The 16016-nt window shown below is 36.9% G+C and overlaps 1 protein-coding gene across 3 annotated transcripts in view; it reads left to right on the top strand.

Moving 5' to 3' along the window:
• The window catches only part of LOC107556343 (elongator complex protein 2), a 22344-nt gene extending 15977 nt beyond the window's left edge, over nt 1-6367 (top strand). For 2 of the 3 annotated variants that reach the window (XM_016239440.1, XM_016239439.1), the window contains exons 15-19: nt 1160-1349; nt 3808-3929; nt 4298-4440; nt 4539-4652; nt 5899-6358. In XM_016239440.1, coding sequence (XP_016094926.1) covers nt 1160-1349; nt 3808-3929; nt 4298-4440; nt 4539-4652; nt 5899-6055 — 726 coding nt within the window. In that variant the 3' untranslated portion in view covers nt 6056-6358. Of the gene's footprint in view, nt 1-1159; nt 1350-3807; nt 3930-4297; nt 4441-4538; nt 4653-5898 lie in introns of all 3 variants that reach the window. The other variant, XM_016239438.1, reaches the window with a different exon arrangement.
• Nucleotides 6368-16016: the final 9649 nt, after the last annotated feature.

Raw genomic sequence — 16016 nt, 5'->3', positions numbered from 1 at the left:
CAGTCATTGTAGGTACGACGGCTAATCAAAATGGTACTTACTTGCGCTTATCCGGATTGTTCAAACCGACTTAAAACTAAAAGATTACGTTCTCTCGCGCGAACTCATTCGGTAGTGGTGACTTTCCACGTATTCCCAAATTCTGAGCCTGCTCGCCTGAAGTTATGGTTGATTGCTCTTCGGATGGATATATCAACACACCCATTAATGTAAACTACGCCAGAGCACGTACACACCTCACGCACCGGATGCCGTGCGCTTGCCCAAAGACAGTTGGACATAGTGGTGTATTAGAGGTAAAATATGATATAAATAGCTCGGTTTCTGACACAAACCGATCGTTTCGTGTCTTAGGACATCAATGTGTCGTCACGAGCCGCAGGGTTTAATTTGAATTTGTCTGTGCATGTTTTTTTTTTTAACTCTCATAGATTTTGTTACCATTGCCATGCATTATAAGACTGATAGACTGCAACGGTTGGACTTAAAAATCATCATATGTGTTCTACTGAAGAAACAAAGTCACCTACATCTTGGATGCCCTGGGGGTAAGCAGATAAATATCAAATTTTCATTTTTGGGTGAACTATCCCTTTAAGTGGCTATGAATATTTAGTCATTTGCCATTTTAACAAGCTCATGTCAATTTAGACCCTGACATCCGTGTGTAAGTTAATTTAGCTTCTTTTTGATGTAATGAGCCGCCTGTCGTATTAAAAGCATACTGAACTCACATGACCAGGGTTGGTAGGCAGCCCTACGTGCGCTCCGGCCGGCATGACACACATTCTGAGACAGTTGAAGGGAGATCATTGGTTTGTGTCCCGGTCTGGCCCCCTTGGTTCTGCCAAACCCACGCTGATCACGCACAAAGCCCTTCCGAATGAAAGCACATTCTGCGTGTCACCTGCCATTGTTCACGCTCGAGTGAACATTGTGAGGTTTATTCAGTGGAGCTGATGGCGCGCTGCTGCTGGGGTCCTGCAGGCTCAGATGACTTTGCTGTGGACGTGAGGTTTATCCACTGCTGGCTGAGCTGCAAACGCTGTATGTTCAGGGGGCTCTGCGGTTGAGGTTCAGAGAAAGAGGACAAACATCTTGCTTTTGGATGTTGGTGTAAAAGAAGATCTACATGATTTACATGTGTCTTGTGTCACAGGCCTCTAAACCAGAACATGCTGCCATTCTTTTGTGGAGCACAACTTCCTGGAAACAGCTTCAGTCACTGCCCTGCCACAGCTTGACCGTCACTCAGATGGCGTTCTCTCCGAATGGACGCCTTCTGCTCACCGTTTCTCGAGATCGCACCTGGTCCTTATGGAGACGAGGGAACCCTGACTCAGATACAGGTGAGCACCCCTCCCCTCTTACCTTATTTTATACCTCATCTTTGTCCTCATAGACAAGTGGTCAAGTTGAGAAGTGTATTTTGACAAAAAAAAAACTAATAAATATTATTGCTAAATAAGAATATATATATATATATATATATATATATACTGTATATATAACCATTGTAATATTTTACTGTAAAGTAAAAATGGGTATTTAAGAAAATATAATATTAATAATAATACATTTTTAAAAAGCTCCACTTTTGCTGTGCACTAAAAGAAAAACACTAAATTTGGCATAATTTTGTTAATATGACTACAAAATAATAATAATGATAAAAATTATTGATAAAAATATAAAACTAAAATATTACTATTATAGTATTTCATTGTAAAAAAAAAAAAGAAACCTAACATTAATAATTTTATTTTAAAGTACAACTGTACACAATTACAATTCTAATAATTATAGCTGTCTTAATTTCTTCATTTTCAAAAATGTTAAATCATCAAGCTTTTAAATTAGTGAAAACTTCAGGGAGCCCTTACAGCTTCTCTTTTGTTGACAACATCCGATTTCTCAATAAAAAATTTGGAAGGGTTTGGCACTGATAGCCTTTAGCGTCGTTGCGCTAAGGTGTCTCGAGTTCGAATCCCAGCTTGAGGACCTTTTCTGATCCTGCCCCCCTCTCTCTGTCTCCCACTTCACTTCCTGTCACTTCTACACTGCCCTATACTAATAAGATAAGTAAAAAAAATAAAAGTAAAAAAAATGGCCAAAATAAATATATACAAAAAAAAGATGGGTAAGGTGGTTGGCGCATATTGCATTCCCAAATGCACATTGTATGCACATAACGTACATGAGTTTGCGCAAACCGAGCTGACCCGCTCCGAGACTGTGAATCATATTGCAGTTTTGTTTTTATTTTGATTAATTGTACAAGCCTACGTAAACCAACCCACCTGAGAAGTAATATCCTATAAGATGAATGCGAAAGCTAACAGCTTCCTCCAGGGTTTATAGACCTCTTTACTCAAAGACAGCTTTTACCTTCCTCCATTTTTCTTTGTCAACAATATAAGTTTGTGGACTGCTGATGTTCGTTCACTGTAAGATTCTCCTGGCATTTGGCAAGCGTAAGCTAGCGCCTCCCAATGGCCATGCAGTATTAATGTGTATTCTGAGCATACACCGCTAAATCACTGTTGACACAAGGTAACCACAGGAGCGTCTGTTTTTCTTTCTCTATTTTCTGACGTGTCCGAGGCATTGCCGGCTTCTGAGGGCCGAGGCACGTTGCAGTCCGTTCTCGTTGAGGCTGGTATTAATCACAGCCTGTATGCCGCAGATGTGGAGAGGTTAGTCAGTGTCACAGCTGATCAGAGAACAGCCCAGCATGGTGGTGGAACGGTGCCATGTGTGGAGAAATCTCTATCACAAAGACAAGTTGCCTCCCCTGCCGCCCTCTCTCCATTTGTCGGACTCCCTCTCTTTTGTGTTTCTGGTTAATGATTTAAGACTCTCCAGTCTGTGGCTGGCCAGCCGTGGTTGCTTAAGCTTTAATTAGCAGAGGCGAGTGTGTTGGTTTGTTTGGGGCATGCGGATGGAGAGGGTTACTGGTCAAGGTGGCGTCACCAGGGTGCGTTGACCTCGATAGCTGGACTGTGGGTGACCACAAACTCAGTCTAGAGAAATTACAAAAAACATTGAGGTAGAGTTGCACGATAATGGTTAAACAGTTAATCACTATTATTTTGGACAAAAATATAATCATGAATAATAATCAAAATTATTGAATTACTGCTCTTTCACATAAGCATAAATTAAGAGAATGTCAACTCGCATTGTTTGCTCACAAATTTAGTTGTAGCACAAACAACGGTGTGAAAGAAAACAGACTGGCTGTATTACACTTTTATTTGAGCAGAATATCTCAGTGGACTAAAATGGAATTTAGTAATGGAATTTAGTAATAAATTAAAGGGATATTTCACCCAAAAATGAGAATTCTGTCATTAATTACTCGCCCTCATGTCGTTCCAAACCCATAAGACCTTCTTTCATCTTCAGAACACAAATTAAGATATTTTTAATTAAATCCAAGAGCTTTCTGACTCTGCATAAACAGCAATGCAACTGACACATTCAAGGCCCAGAAAGGTAGTAAAGACATTGTTAAAATAGTCAATGTGACATCAGTGGTTCAACCATAATGTTATGAAGCTACGAGAATTCTGTGGTAGTTCCGTTGCTGTCTATGCAGGGTAAGAAAGCTCTCTGATTTAATTAAAAATATCTTAATTTGTGTTCTGAAGATGAACAAAGGTCTTATGGGTTTGGAACGACATGAGGGCGAGTAATTAATGAAAGAATTTCCTTTTCGCGTAAACTACCTTTTTAAGCTAAATACAGTTGTGAATATGGTGTCTTGTATTTTTATGTTTTACAGTTTTATTTTTTCTTCCTCAGAGTCAAGCTTTTCTCTCTACGCAAACACTAGTAAGGACACAGCGGTTCACGCACGTATTATTTGGTCATGTGACTGGAGCTCTGACAGCAAGTACTTTGTGACATCAAGTCGAGACAAGAAGGTAGGTCCAGTTTAACATGCATTTAGCAAATGTTGTTGGACTGGTTGGCATGACAGTCGTTTGGATGGCCACATAGTGGTGTGAATGCAGCAACACGTGAAAGTTTTCAGTTATCGATACTCATTGTAGAAAGCTAAAAATTCCAATAACTGGGGCAACGCAAAAATAAAGAAAGTAGTATTTAGCTGGTCATGAGATTTCAACGCGTCTACCCCCATGATGTGACCGCTGCTGTTGAGCAACTGATACTGATAATTCTTTGTGTAAAACATTTTTAATGATTGAAAAAGGACTGCATGCAGCGTTTTTAAGTCCAACTCTTTCCTGCGGTCTGAGCTTTGACATCTGACCTTGTTGTGTTTTTGTAGGTAATCATCTGGGGTCATTGTGGCTCTGGAGTCCGTGTCGGTGAATGTGAGGGTGAAAGCGTGACCCCCTGCTCCTCTGTTCTGGATGTCGGAGATTCAGCTACTGCTGTGTCTATCTGTCCATATCTCTGTTCAGACCAGAGGTAACGTTTATTCTGTTACCTGTGATCTTGTGACACCATCATTAGAATTAATGTGATGTGTCTAGGACAAATATTGAATTATACTTGTATTTGTGTAGTTATTTGCTGGCTGTAGGTCTAGAGAATGGGAAAATTGTGTTGTATAAATGGAGGCCATCAGAGGATTTGTCTTCTGGAGCAGACTGGAGCAGATGTGGAGAAACTGATGCTTGGTATCCTTTTTCCCCACTCATATTCTTCTCTCCACTCTTTAATAATCCTGAAATGGTGAGTTTGATTTTGATTGATTGGTAGGCTGATGATTAAGATTGGTAGGTAGGTCTAGCTCAGAAGTGTGATTGGTAGGCCTGCACAGAATCTACATCCACATAACTAAAACTAAGAACTTGTGAAATCAAAATTGATGTTTTGCTTTAATATGTTTGTGGATATTTGAAGAAAAAAAATTCTTCGTAAATCTATTTTTAAAGCATAATTTGCTCTGCTTCTCAAAATAAGACCAATCCAAAAGCAAAACCTCTTTTCACTCCCAAATACATTAACATTAGTAGTTTTACTGTCATTTACATTTTTTGAATTATTGGAATAGTATTTTTTTTTCTTGTTTTATATTTTTATTCAAAGATAATAATAATCATAAATCTAATAAAAGTAATAATTAAATGTTTTATTTTATATGTAATTTTATTTTAATGATATGCAATCACAAAAAAATGGCCGAATTGTGCAACGCTACAAACAAGTACAGCACACCTGAAGCGTTTTTATCACAATCGCAATTAGATTTTTTTTTTAAGTCGGCACAGAAAATTTGACAGAAGCAAGCAGATTCTTCAAAGCTGTTTAGTCAAAAATAATTAAGAACTGTTAAAATGCCTCATAAGCCCCTATAAATAATCTCCCGAGTTTCACAGTCTTCCTCTTAGCAGTGAGCTGGCCCACGCTGCTCGGGAGAAGCTTCAGGTTGATACGGGGACTCCCGTGGGCAGGTTTCGCATTGATCCGTGAAGAGAGAGAATGAGGTGTCAGAGAGAGGGCAGGCCGTGTTGTGCATTCTGTTCGCACCGAGCCCTCTTGCTAGCTATCTCTCTCTCCCCCACAGTGGATTGAGTCCTGACTGGCTAAACTCGCTCCTTCTGTAGGTGTAATTGATAAACCATCTGTGTAGGCACTTACACGTATCTCTTACCCAGAAGTCACTCATCTTAGAAGTACAAGAAGTAAAAATTGACCATGTATTGCAGTAAGTTCTGAAAAGCAAGATTGATTTCATGTGTTTATTCGTCTGCCTGTATTACTTTTGAAATTGGCAAGTGTATATTCACCCCTGGAAGTATTTGGACAGGCAGAGTTGAAGTGAAATGGGGCGGCAGAGGCATCCAGACAGTGTGAGAGGGGAGATTTGTGTTGCCTTGAATCAACGTTGTGCTTGTGGCTTTCCTTAACCACCCATCACAGTCAGTCTCACACTCTGACGGTGAAGAGGCTGCGCTGGAGGCCGAGGCCGGGTCGGGCAGGCCATGGCGGGAACGAAGAGCGAGCTTGGGTTCAGCTAGCCAGCGCTGGTGCCGACCATGTCGTCAAAATCTTCAACATCAAAATATCAGCCCTGTGACTTCATGCCGCCTCTGGTGATCATCTGCAGTGCGTCCAGCTGATATTCTGTACGAATGAACTGCTGTGAAGGCTTCAGCTGGCCAGTGCGGCAAAATGTGTGGCGTTTTTCATGGGGGATTCTGGGAGCAGTTTTCTAATTTCTTTAAATCAGCTTCTCTTTGAATTTCAGCACCATTACTTATGTCCTGTAAACACGAACTAATATACTATTTATGATGTATAAAAAACATAATGCTTTGTATTGTAATAAATGGCTCTTTTCTAGTAATGGAATGTCACAGTAGTGATTTATCTCAAGCTAACTATAATTCTTTTATTGGCTGTTTTAAAGCACCCCACATCCCATGAACGCCAAATCCTCTTGTAATAACCTTACAGCCTTACTGACAGTAAGAGAATAGAAAATCCGGCTCACATCCTCTCGTTTCCAGTGCCTGAAGGACAGATGAGCATTCGGATAAGATGTACAATGAGCCGTGAGGGCCATAGACTCACCAGGCGTGAATCATTCACTGGAGAAATAATGTGTTTCATTTAGGAAAAGTGCTCCTTTTTATCGAGTGCTTCCTTTATTGAAACAGATGACATTCATCCTTGTGAGACATTAAAGGAATGTTTTCTGGATCCAATTCAACTTAAGTTGTATCGACAGCATCTGTGACATGCTTTCGATTACCACAGAAAATAATTTAGACTTGGCAAGACACCACAGCGCTGCTAAAATGCTAAAAATACTCACTGTTTTGGAAGTATTGCTTTAATACATTGTTAACATGGTGTAATGCAATCACTTTCTAACTTGGTTTTTGCTAGATTATAGGCAAATTGACAACCTGTCATAATGGTAACCCCTGCAAATTTCCTATTATATTTATAAGAATTCTAGAAAGGGACACCATGTAAGTATTTCCAATGAACAGATTTTGTTACTTCAGCTACACACATTAACAGGCTCATAAAATCAGACATGAACACCTTGGAACAAGGACTGCAAGCCAGGCCAGACTTCCCAATGTCAAGTCTCGTTTAACATCGTCAAAATTATGGTGTGGTAAACTTTAACATTTCTTACGTTTAAAGCGTTAAAAATTATGAGCTAAAAATTTACATTCTTTCATTAATTACTCACCCTCACATTGTTCCAAACCTACAAGACCTTCGTTTATCTTCGGAACATAAATTGAGATATTTTTTGATGAAATCTGACCCACCATAGACAGCAAGGAAACTACAACAGGTCAAGGCACAGAAACGTAATGACGGTGGACAGTGACATGTACAGTAAGAGAAGAAATTGTTGAATAAAGTCATTATTTTTGTTTTCTTTGCACACAAAAAATATTCTGGTAGCTTCATAAAACTGAGGTTGAACATGATGTCACATGGACTATTTCAGCAATGTCCTTACTACCTTTCTGGGCCTTGAACGTTGTAGTTCCCTTGCTATATGCAGGGTCAGAAAGCTCTGGATTGCATCAATTTCTTAATTTGTGTTCCAAAGATGAACAACATGAGTAATTAATGACAGAATTTTCATTTTTGGGTGAACTCTCTCTTTAATCTGTTCTGTTGAGGTAAGCTGGTTCCTTGTGTGCTTTTTGAGGACACCATCTGACCCAGTCTGTGTTGTGAAAAGTGAAAAGGTCTTCTGTGTCCTGTGGAGTACTGACATGTTAAATATTTGAGCACTTGATGGAATGGGAAAGCTGACTGTGACATGAAGGCTTCATCCTTTAGCATCCAGTTTGGCATCAAGTCCCTGCACTCTCAATATGACGCAAACCTGCAATAATTAAATGTTAAACAACACAAATATGCTTTATGTATTTAATCCCATTCTATTAACCAATGGCTTTGCTTCTGACCTTCGATGATCCAGTTCAATCATACTAATAAGCAAAAATTACTCTAGACAAACATTTGTGTGTCTTTTTTTATTGCTGAAGTGTGTTGAAATTTCTTTCTTTCCTGTACGGACGTAAATTTACTTTCCCTTCAGCCTGAGGCTTATTCATTTCACTTTTGGTGTGAAAAGGCTTTTATATTTGCCAAAAATAGAACTTTTTTATTTTATAAACAAACAAGCAAGCCCTGTCCAGATTTAAAACTAACGCAAAAGTAACGTAACGCATTACTTTCCATAAAAAGTAACTAAGTACCGTAATTCGTTACTTTTTTATGGAGTAACGCAATATTGTAATGCATTACTTTTAAAAGTAACTTTCCCCAACACTGCTCGTTACAGATTCATCCGCCTTGCCATTCTGTTCTGGTTTATGGTTGTGTAGAAGTTTGTGAGAGAGATCAACACATTGCAGTGTAGCGAATTAACGAGAAAGCTCACTCAAAAATGAAAGTCGTAGATAATTTACTCACCTCTCATGTCGTTCTAAATCTGGATCGCTCTGTGGGTTACTTGATTCTGATTAGTCGATCGCGTGGCATTCTGCTGTCTCATAAATCCGGGTAATCAAAACCGGCGCTACTTTTACTCGTTTCACATCGCGGAATGCATTTTCACGTTTTATTCAAGCTCAACCGGCGCCATCTTGCATCTTTATTGATTGCCATGAAAATCAGTGAATATAATGGACTATTTTTACTTAGCGAAAGCTGTAAGATAATTATAGGTAAAATTATAAAATACCTTCAACTCAATAGCGCCATATTTAGTTTTTGGATTGCAAACGAAGCTAGCGATTGAAGTGTAGTATGAATTGGACTGTTCTTTGCTAAAAGTTTAGCTGGTGCAACATCTTTACGAAAACACTTTCATAAACAAAAACTCGTAGAACCATTTAAAGTTGCGAGTTGTGAAAATTGCATTATTCCTCAAAAAAATAAATATGGCGATATTGCTGCTTTGAGATAAATTATTTTTATTATACTGTTTTTTTTTTTTTTACATAAAACGTTTTAATATACAAAATGAAGGAATCTAAATGCTTTTCTTTTTTCCATACACATTCATAAAGTGAACTGAAGAACATCATACAGGTTTGGATCCACATGAAGGTGAGTAAACAATTCATTTGTGTGTGACTTTAAGGAGGTCAGTAAATTTCGTGTTAATTTCCAAATGAGGTGCTTGATAAATAATGAACAGAATAATTTGTATAATTTTATTAATAAAACATTTTTTTTGCAATTTATTAAAAATGTTATGATTTCCATGCAGTTTAAGGGTACAAGAAATATGAAATGAACACATCCACTTTGATTTGTTCAAGAGCTCCTGCGTGTCTGTGTGTGTGCCAGTGCCAGTGCAAACACACGGGACGGTACAGCAGTGGAGCACACAAGTGTACACTTCCAAAAAGCACTGTATAGAAAAACAAAACAACATAGTTGTGGAGTTCCTCTTTTTTGTTTTTGATGGGCAGTGATGAGTTTTGTGAACTCAAAAGAGATGACAAATTAAAAATTTAAATAAAGCAAAAAGACCAAAACAAAAAAAGAGCGATAAGTCTTCCAGCACAGAATAAATAGTTTGTATAGCGATGTGTAAACTTGTAGACAGCACGTTTTCACACAGTGGCAAACAGACATACACGCTCACTGCTAACATTCTGTCTTTTTAACATCATTTGTAACATCCCCCACTATCATTGTATTATACCTCTACAGAAAAAAATAAGTTGTTTACATTATATACATTAGAAGTGGTTGTTCATTCTCCTGGGGCGATGACAAGGCCTTGCTATTGTTTGTTACATGATGCAAAGATAGACCAGTTCACACCAGAATACGCATGGAGTCCAGCCCAACAATTTTCTCGAATCTTGTAGTCTGTATTCCTGAATCTCTGCACAAATGAGTGTTTTCTTGCTTTAGAAGAACACACCATTTAGATCATTTTCAGTTTTGTAGTTAACATCACAGATTTAAATGTCCAACAAATCAGCTCTTGACTTCATTTCCAAGGTTATTGCCAAGACGGTCCTAAACAACCAGATGTGCATTCCACTGACCATGATCCATTTTCAAAAGCAACGTGTTAGTGGGTTAACCTTGTGTTTCGCTTGATTCACAAACACATGCACACACAGTGATTTGAATCCACAGTATAGAACATGTCCAAATAGAAATCATATAAAGCACTACCTTGGTCTTTATTCAGTTTTTGTGTTTTTCTAGTGATTTCCTTAAAATGAGACTACGTCACAGATTCACTTTTGACATAACGGTAATGACATGAATACATACTGTGTAGACGGACCAGTGTTTACCTTTCCATTTTTAAAAGAACAGTTTGTGGTGCATGGTACACTCTGAATGTCTTTATGTTTGTTTTTAGTACACTTCAACGTGTAAGACAGTAGTTAGGATTGTACAGAGAAGCATGATCCCCATGACTGATGAATTCCTGTGCAATGTCAACATTAATGTCATAACTATACACCAAAATTACAGGTAGTGTAAAACATATTTAGGATATGATCCTTCTTTCCAGCTTAATGCACCATCAAGAACATACTGTAAATATACTTATCTATACAGTTAGAATGAGCGTATTATTGCCACTTTTATAATTATTATGTTGTGCATTTGTCAGAAATGATTGAGTAAAATTATTTGCAAAATGATATCTATAAAGTATGCATAGGATAACATGCATGAAAGATTAAAAAATAAATAATTTTTTAATAAATCTCATACATTATGTATACATACTTTACTGTATGATTACTCTGAATACAATTTTTATAATCTCTTGATAATCTCTTGTTAATAATTACATTTCATCAGGCTTCCGTAGCCTGGACTAATTAATATTATGGTCATCATTATGATTTAAAAGTAGAGTAATGAATCATGCCCTCTCCTTGAGCAGATAACTTGTAAACATCTCATTCACTCCAATTTCAGTCTAAAAGACATTTATTTAAAATAGATATGAGTTGCTCCTTTGGATGATTATTATTTTTGATTTGAATACTAAAGTTCCTATTTATGGCTGGAAGTTTAAAACCTCAGTAACCAGCAGCCTGAAGATAAAATAGGACCAGTGGATTTCAGTATCTGCCTATTTTATGACATCAAGTTTAAGTATGAAATTATGCATTTATTTAATTAATTTTAAAAGGTTGTATTGAGAGTATACTGTAACTATATGCCATATACTGTATGTAAGGTTTTTAAATTAAATACAATATGTAAATGTGAGCTAGCCCTTTTACTTCTACTGATTCTCTGAGCTGAATTGTTAACACTTCATTTTCATTGTTGCTTATTACCCTCCATCGCTCCATAAAAATATACATTTTAATATATATTTTTATAACAGATCATCAGTTAATGACAGTACATATACACATTTTTTCAATGAGAATGAATTAATCTGTTAATGAAATATTAATGAACATTATTGTAGGTTATTACCGTAACAACTTTTAACAGGAGGTTAAAAGGCAATGAGAAACAATGAACAAATAAAGTCAGTATGCAAATAAATTCGATACCTTGATTTGTAATGTCCAATGTACATCAATTGGCTGTTTTAAAGCACCCCACATCCCATGAACGCCAAATCCTCTTGTAATAACCTACAGCCGTAAGTGACAGTAAGAGAATAGAAAATCCGGCTCACATCCTCTCGTTTCCAGTGCCTGAAGGACAGATGAGCATTCGGATAAGATGTACAATGAGCCGTGAGGGCCATAGACTCACCAGGCGTGAATCATTCACTGGAGAAATAATGTGTTTCATTTAGGAAAAGTGCTCCTTTTTATCGAGTGCTTCCTTTATTGAAACAGATGACATTCATCCTTGTGAGACATTAAAGGAATGTTTTCTGGATCCAATTCAACTTAAGTTGTATCGACAGCATCTGTGACATGCTTTCGATTACCACAGAAAATAATTTAGACTTGGCAAGACACCACAGCGCTGCTAAAATGCTAAAAATACTCACTGTTTTGGAAGTATTGCTTTAATACATTGTTAACATGGTGTAATGCAATCACTTTCTAACTTGGTTTTTGCTAGATTATAGGCAAATTGACAACCTGTCATAATGGTAACCCCTGCAAATTTCCTATTATATTTATAAGAATTCTAGAAAGGGACACCATGTAAGTATTTCCAATGAACAGATTTTGTTACTTCAGCTACACACATTAACAGGCTCATAAAATCAGACATGAACACCTTGGAACAAGGACTGCAAGCCAGGCCAGACTTCCCAATGTCAAGTCTCGTTTAACATCGTCAAAATTATGGTGTGGTAAACTTTAACATTTCTTACGTTTAAAGCGTTAAAAATTATGAGCTAAAAATTTACATTCTTTCATTAATTACTCACCCTCACATTGTTCCAAACCTACAAGACCTTCGTTTATCTTCGGAACATAAATTGAGATATTTTTTGATGAAATCTGACCCACCATAGACAGCAAGGAAACTACAACAGGTCAAGGCACAGAAACGTAATGACGGTGGACAGTGACATGTACAGTAAGAGAAGAAATTGTTGAATAAAGTCATTATTTTTGTTTTCTTTGCACACAAAAAATATTCTGGTAGCTTCATAAAACTGAGGTTGAACATGATGTCACATGGACTATTTCAGCAATGTCCTTACTACCTTTCTGGGCCTTGAACGTTGTAGTTCCCTTGCTATATGCAGGGTCAGAAAGCTCTGGATTGCATCAATTTCTTAATTTGTGTTCCAAAGATGAACAACATGAGTAATTAATGACAGAATTTTCATTTTTGGGTGAACTCTCTCTTTAATCTGTTCTGTTGAGGTAAGCTGGTTCCTTGTGTGCTTTTTGAGGACACCATCTGACCCAGTCTGTGTTGTGAAAAGTGAAAAGGTCTTCTGTGTCCTGTGGAGTACTGACATGTTAAATATTTGAGCACTTGATGGAATGGGAAAGCTGACTGTGACATGAAGGCTTCATCCTTTAGCATCCAGTTTGGCATCAAGTCCCTGCACTCTCAATAATTCATTATACTCAACGTACAGAGGCGCTCGTTACCAGTGGTGGGGGTAACGCATTACAAGTAACGTGAGTTACGTAATCAGATTACTTTTTTCAAGTAACTAGTAAAGTAATACATTACTTTTTAATTTACAAGAGAATATCTGAGTTACTTTTTTTCCAATTTACTGATTGACAGCTCTCCTGTCCCCATGTTGAGAGAAATCAGAAGATGTTACTGTAGTTCTAAAATAAATATGAATATGCATTAATTAATCTCACTCACAAAATAAAAAAACAGATTCAGTATTCCTCAAAATGAATAAAAAAATGCTCAGAATATGACGTAAACCTGCAATAATTAAATATTAAACAACACAAATATCCTTTATGTATTTAATCCCATTCTATTAACCAATGGCTTTGCTTCTGACCTTCGATGATCCAGTTCAATCATACTAATAAGCAAAAATTACTCTAGACAAACATTTGTGTGTCTTTTTTTATTGCTGAAGTGTGTTGAAATTTCTTTCTTTCCTGTACGGACGTAAATTTACTTTCCCTTCAGCCTGAGGCTTATTCATTTCACTTTTGGTGTGAAAAGGCTTTTATATTTGCCAAAAATAGAACTTTTTTATTTTATAAACAAACAAGCAAGCCCTGTCCAGATTTAAAACTAACGCAAAAGTAACGTAACGCATTACTTTCCATAAAAAGTAACTAAGTACCGTAATTCGTTACTTTTTTATGGAGTAACGCAATATTGTAATGCATTACTTTTAAAAGTAACTTTCCCCAACACTGCTCGTTACAGATTCATCCGCCTTGCCATTCTGTTCTGGTTTATGGTTGTGTAGAAGTTTGTGAGAGAGATCAACACATTGCAGTGTAGCGAATTAACGAGAAAGCTCACTCAAAAATGAAAGTCGTAGATAATTTACTCACCTCTCATGTCGTTCTAAATCTGGATCGCTCTGTGGGTTACTTGATTCTGATTAGTCGATCGCGTGGCATTCTGCTGTCTCATAAATCCGGGTAATCAAAACCGGCGCTACTTTTACTCGTTTCACATCGCGGAATGCATTTTCACGTTTTATTCAAGCTCAACCGGCGCCATCTTGCATCTTTATTGATTGCCATGAAAATCAGTGAATATAATGGACTATTTTTACTTAGCGAAAGCTGTAAGATAATTATAGGTAAAATTATAAAATACCTTCAACTCAATAGCGCCATATTTAGTTTTTGGATTGCAAACGAAGCTAGCGATTGAAGCGTAGTATGAATTGGACTGTTCTTTGCTAAAAGTTTAGCTGGTGCAACATCTTTACGAAAACACTTTCATAAACAAAAACTCGTAGAACCATTTAAAGTTGCTAGTTGTGAAAATTGCATTATTCCTCAAAAAAATAAATATGGCGATATTGCTGCTTTGAGATAAATTATTTTTATTATACTGGTTTTTTTTTTTTACATAAAACGTTTTAATATACAAAATGAAGGAATCTAAATGCTTTTCTTTTTTCCATACACATTCATAAAGTGAACTGAAGAACATCATACAGGTTTGGATCCACATGAAGGTGAGTAAACAATTCATTTGTGTGTGACTTTAAGGAGGTCAGTAAATTTCGTGTTAATTTCCAAATGAGGTGCTTGATAAATAATGAACAGAATAATTTGTATAATTTTATTAATAAAACATTTTTTTGCAATTTATTAAAAATGTTATGATTTCCATGCAGTTTAAGGGTACAAGAAATATGAAATGAACACATCCACTTTGATTTGTTCAAGAGCTCCTGCGTGTCTGTGTGTGTGCCAGTGCCAGTGCAAACACACGGGACGGTACAGCAGTGGAGCACACAAGTGTACACTTCCAAAAAGCACTGTATAGAAAAACAAAACAACATAGTTGTGGAGTTCCTCTTTTTTGTTTTTGATGGGCAGTGATGAGTTTTGTGAACTCAAAAGAGATGACAAATTAAAAATTTAAATAAAGCAAAAAGACCAAAACAAAAAAAGAGCGATAAGTCTTCCAGCACAGAATAAATAGTTTGTATAGCGATGTGTAAACTTGTAGACAGCACGTTTTCACACAGTGGCAAACAGACATACACGCTCACTGCTAACATTCTGTCTTTTTAACATCATTTGTAACATCCCCCACTATCATTGTATTATACCTCTACAGAAAAAAATAAGTTGTTTACATTATATACATTAGAAGTGGTTGTTCATTCTCCTGGGGCGATGACAAGGCCTTGCTATTGTTTGTTACATGATGCAAAGATAGACCAGTTCACACCAGAATACGCATGGAGTCCAGCCCAACAATTTTCTCGAATCTTGTAGTCTGTATTCCTGAATCTCTGCACAAATGAGTGTTTTCTTGCTTTAGAAGAACACACCATTTAGATCATTTTCAGTTTTGTAGTTAACATCACAGATTTAAATGTCCAACAAATCAGCTCTTGACTTCATTTCCAAGGTTATTGCCAAGACGGTCCTAAACAACCAGATGTGCATTCCACTGACCATGATCCATTTTCAAAAGCAACGTGTTAGTGGGTTAACCTTGTGTTTCGCTTGATTCACAAACACATGCACACACAGTGATTTGAATCCACAGTATAGAACATGTCCAAATAGAAATCATATAAAGCACTACCTTGGTCTTTATTCAGTTTTTGTGTTTTTCTAGTGATTTCCTTAAAATGAGACTACGTCACAGATTCACTTTTGACATAACGGTAATGACATGAATACATACTGTGTAGACGGACCAGTGTTTACCTTTCCATTTTTAAAAGAACAGTTTGTGGTGCATGGTACACTCTGAATGTCTTTATGTTTGTTTTTAGTACACTTCAACGTGTAAGACAGTAGTTAGGATTGTACAGAGAAGCATGATCCCCATGACTGATGAATTCCTGTGCAATGTCAACATTAATGTCATAACTATACACCAAAATTACAGGTAGTGTAAAACATATTTAGGATATGATCCTTCTTTCCAGCTTAATGCACCAT

This window comes from Sinocyclocheilus grahami, unplaced genomic scaffold (genome assembly GCF_001515645.1).
Source record: "Sinocyclocheilus grahami isolate Dianchi unplaced genomic scaffold, SAMN03320097.WGS_v1.1 scaffold565.1, whole genome shotgun sequence".
Taxonomy (NCBI): domain Eukaryota; kingdom Metazoa; phylum Chordata; class Actinopteri; order Cypriniformes; family Cyprinidae; genus Sinocyclocheilus; species Sinocyclocheilus grahami.
Note: the sequence above shows the minus strand (reverse complement) of the source record. Positions and strands in the feature narration are given on the sequence as shown.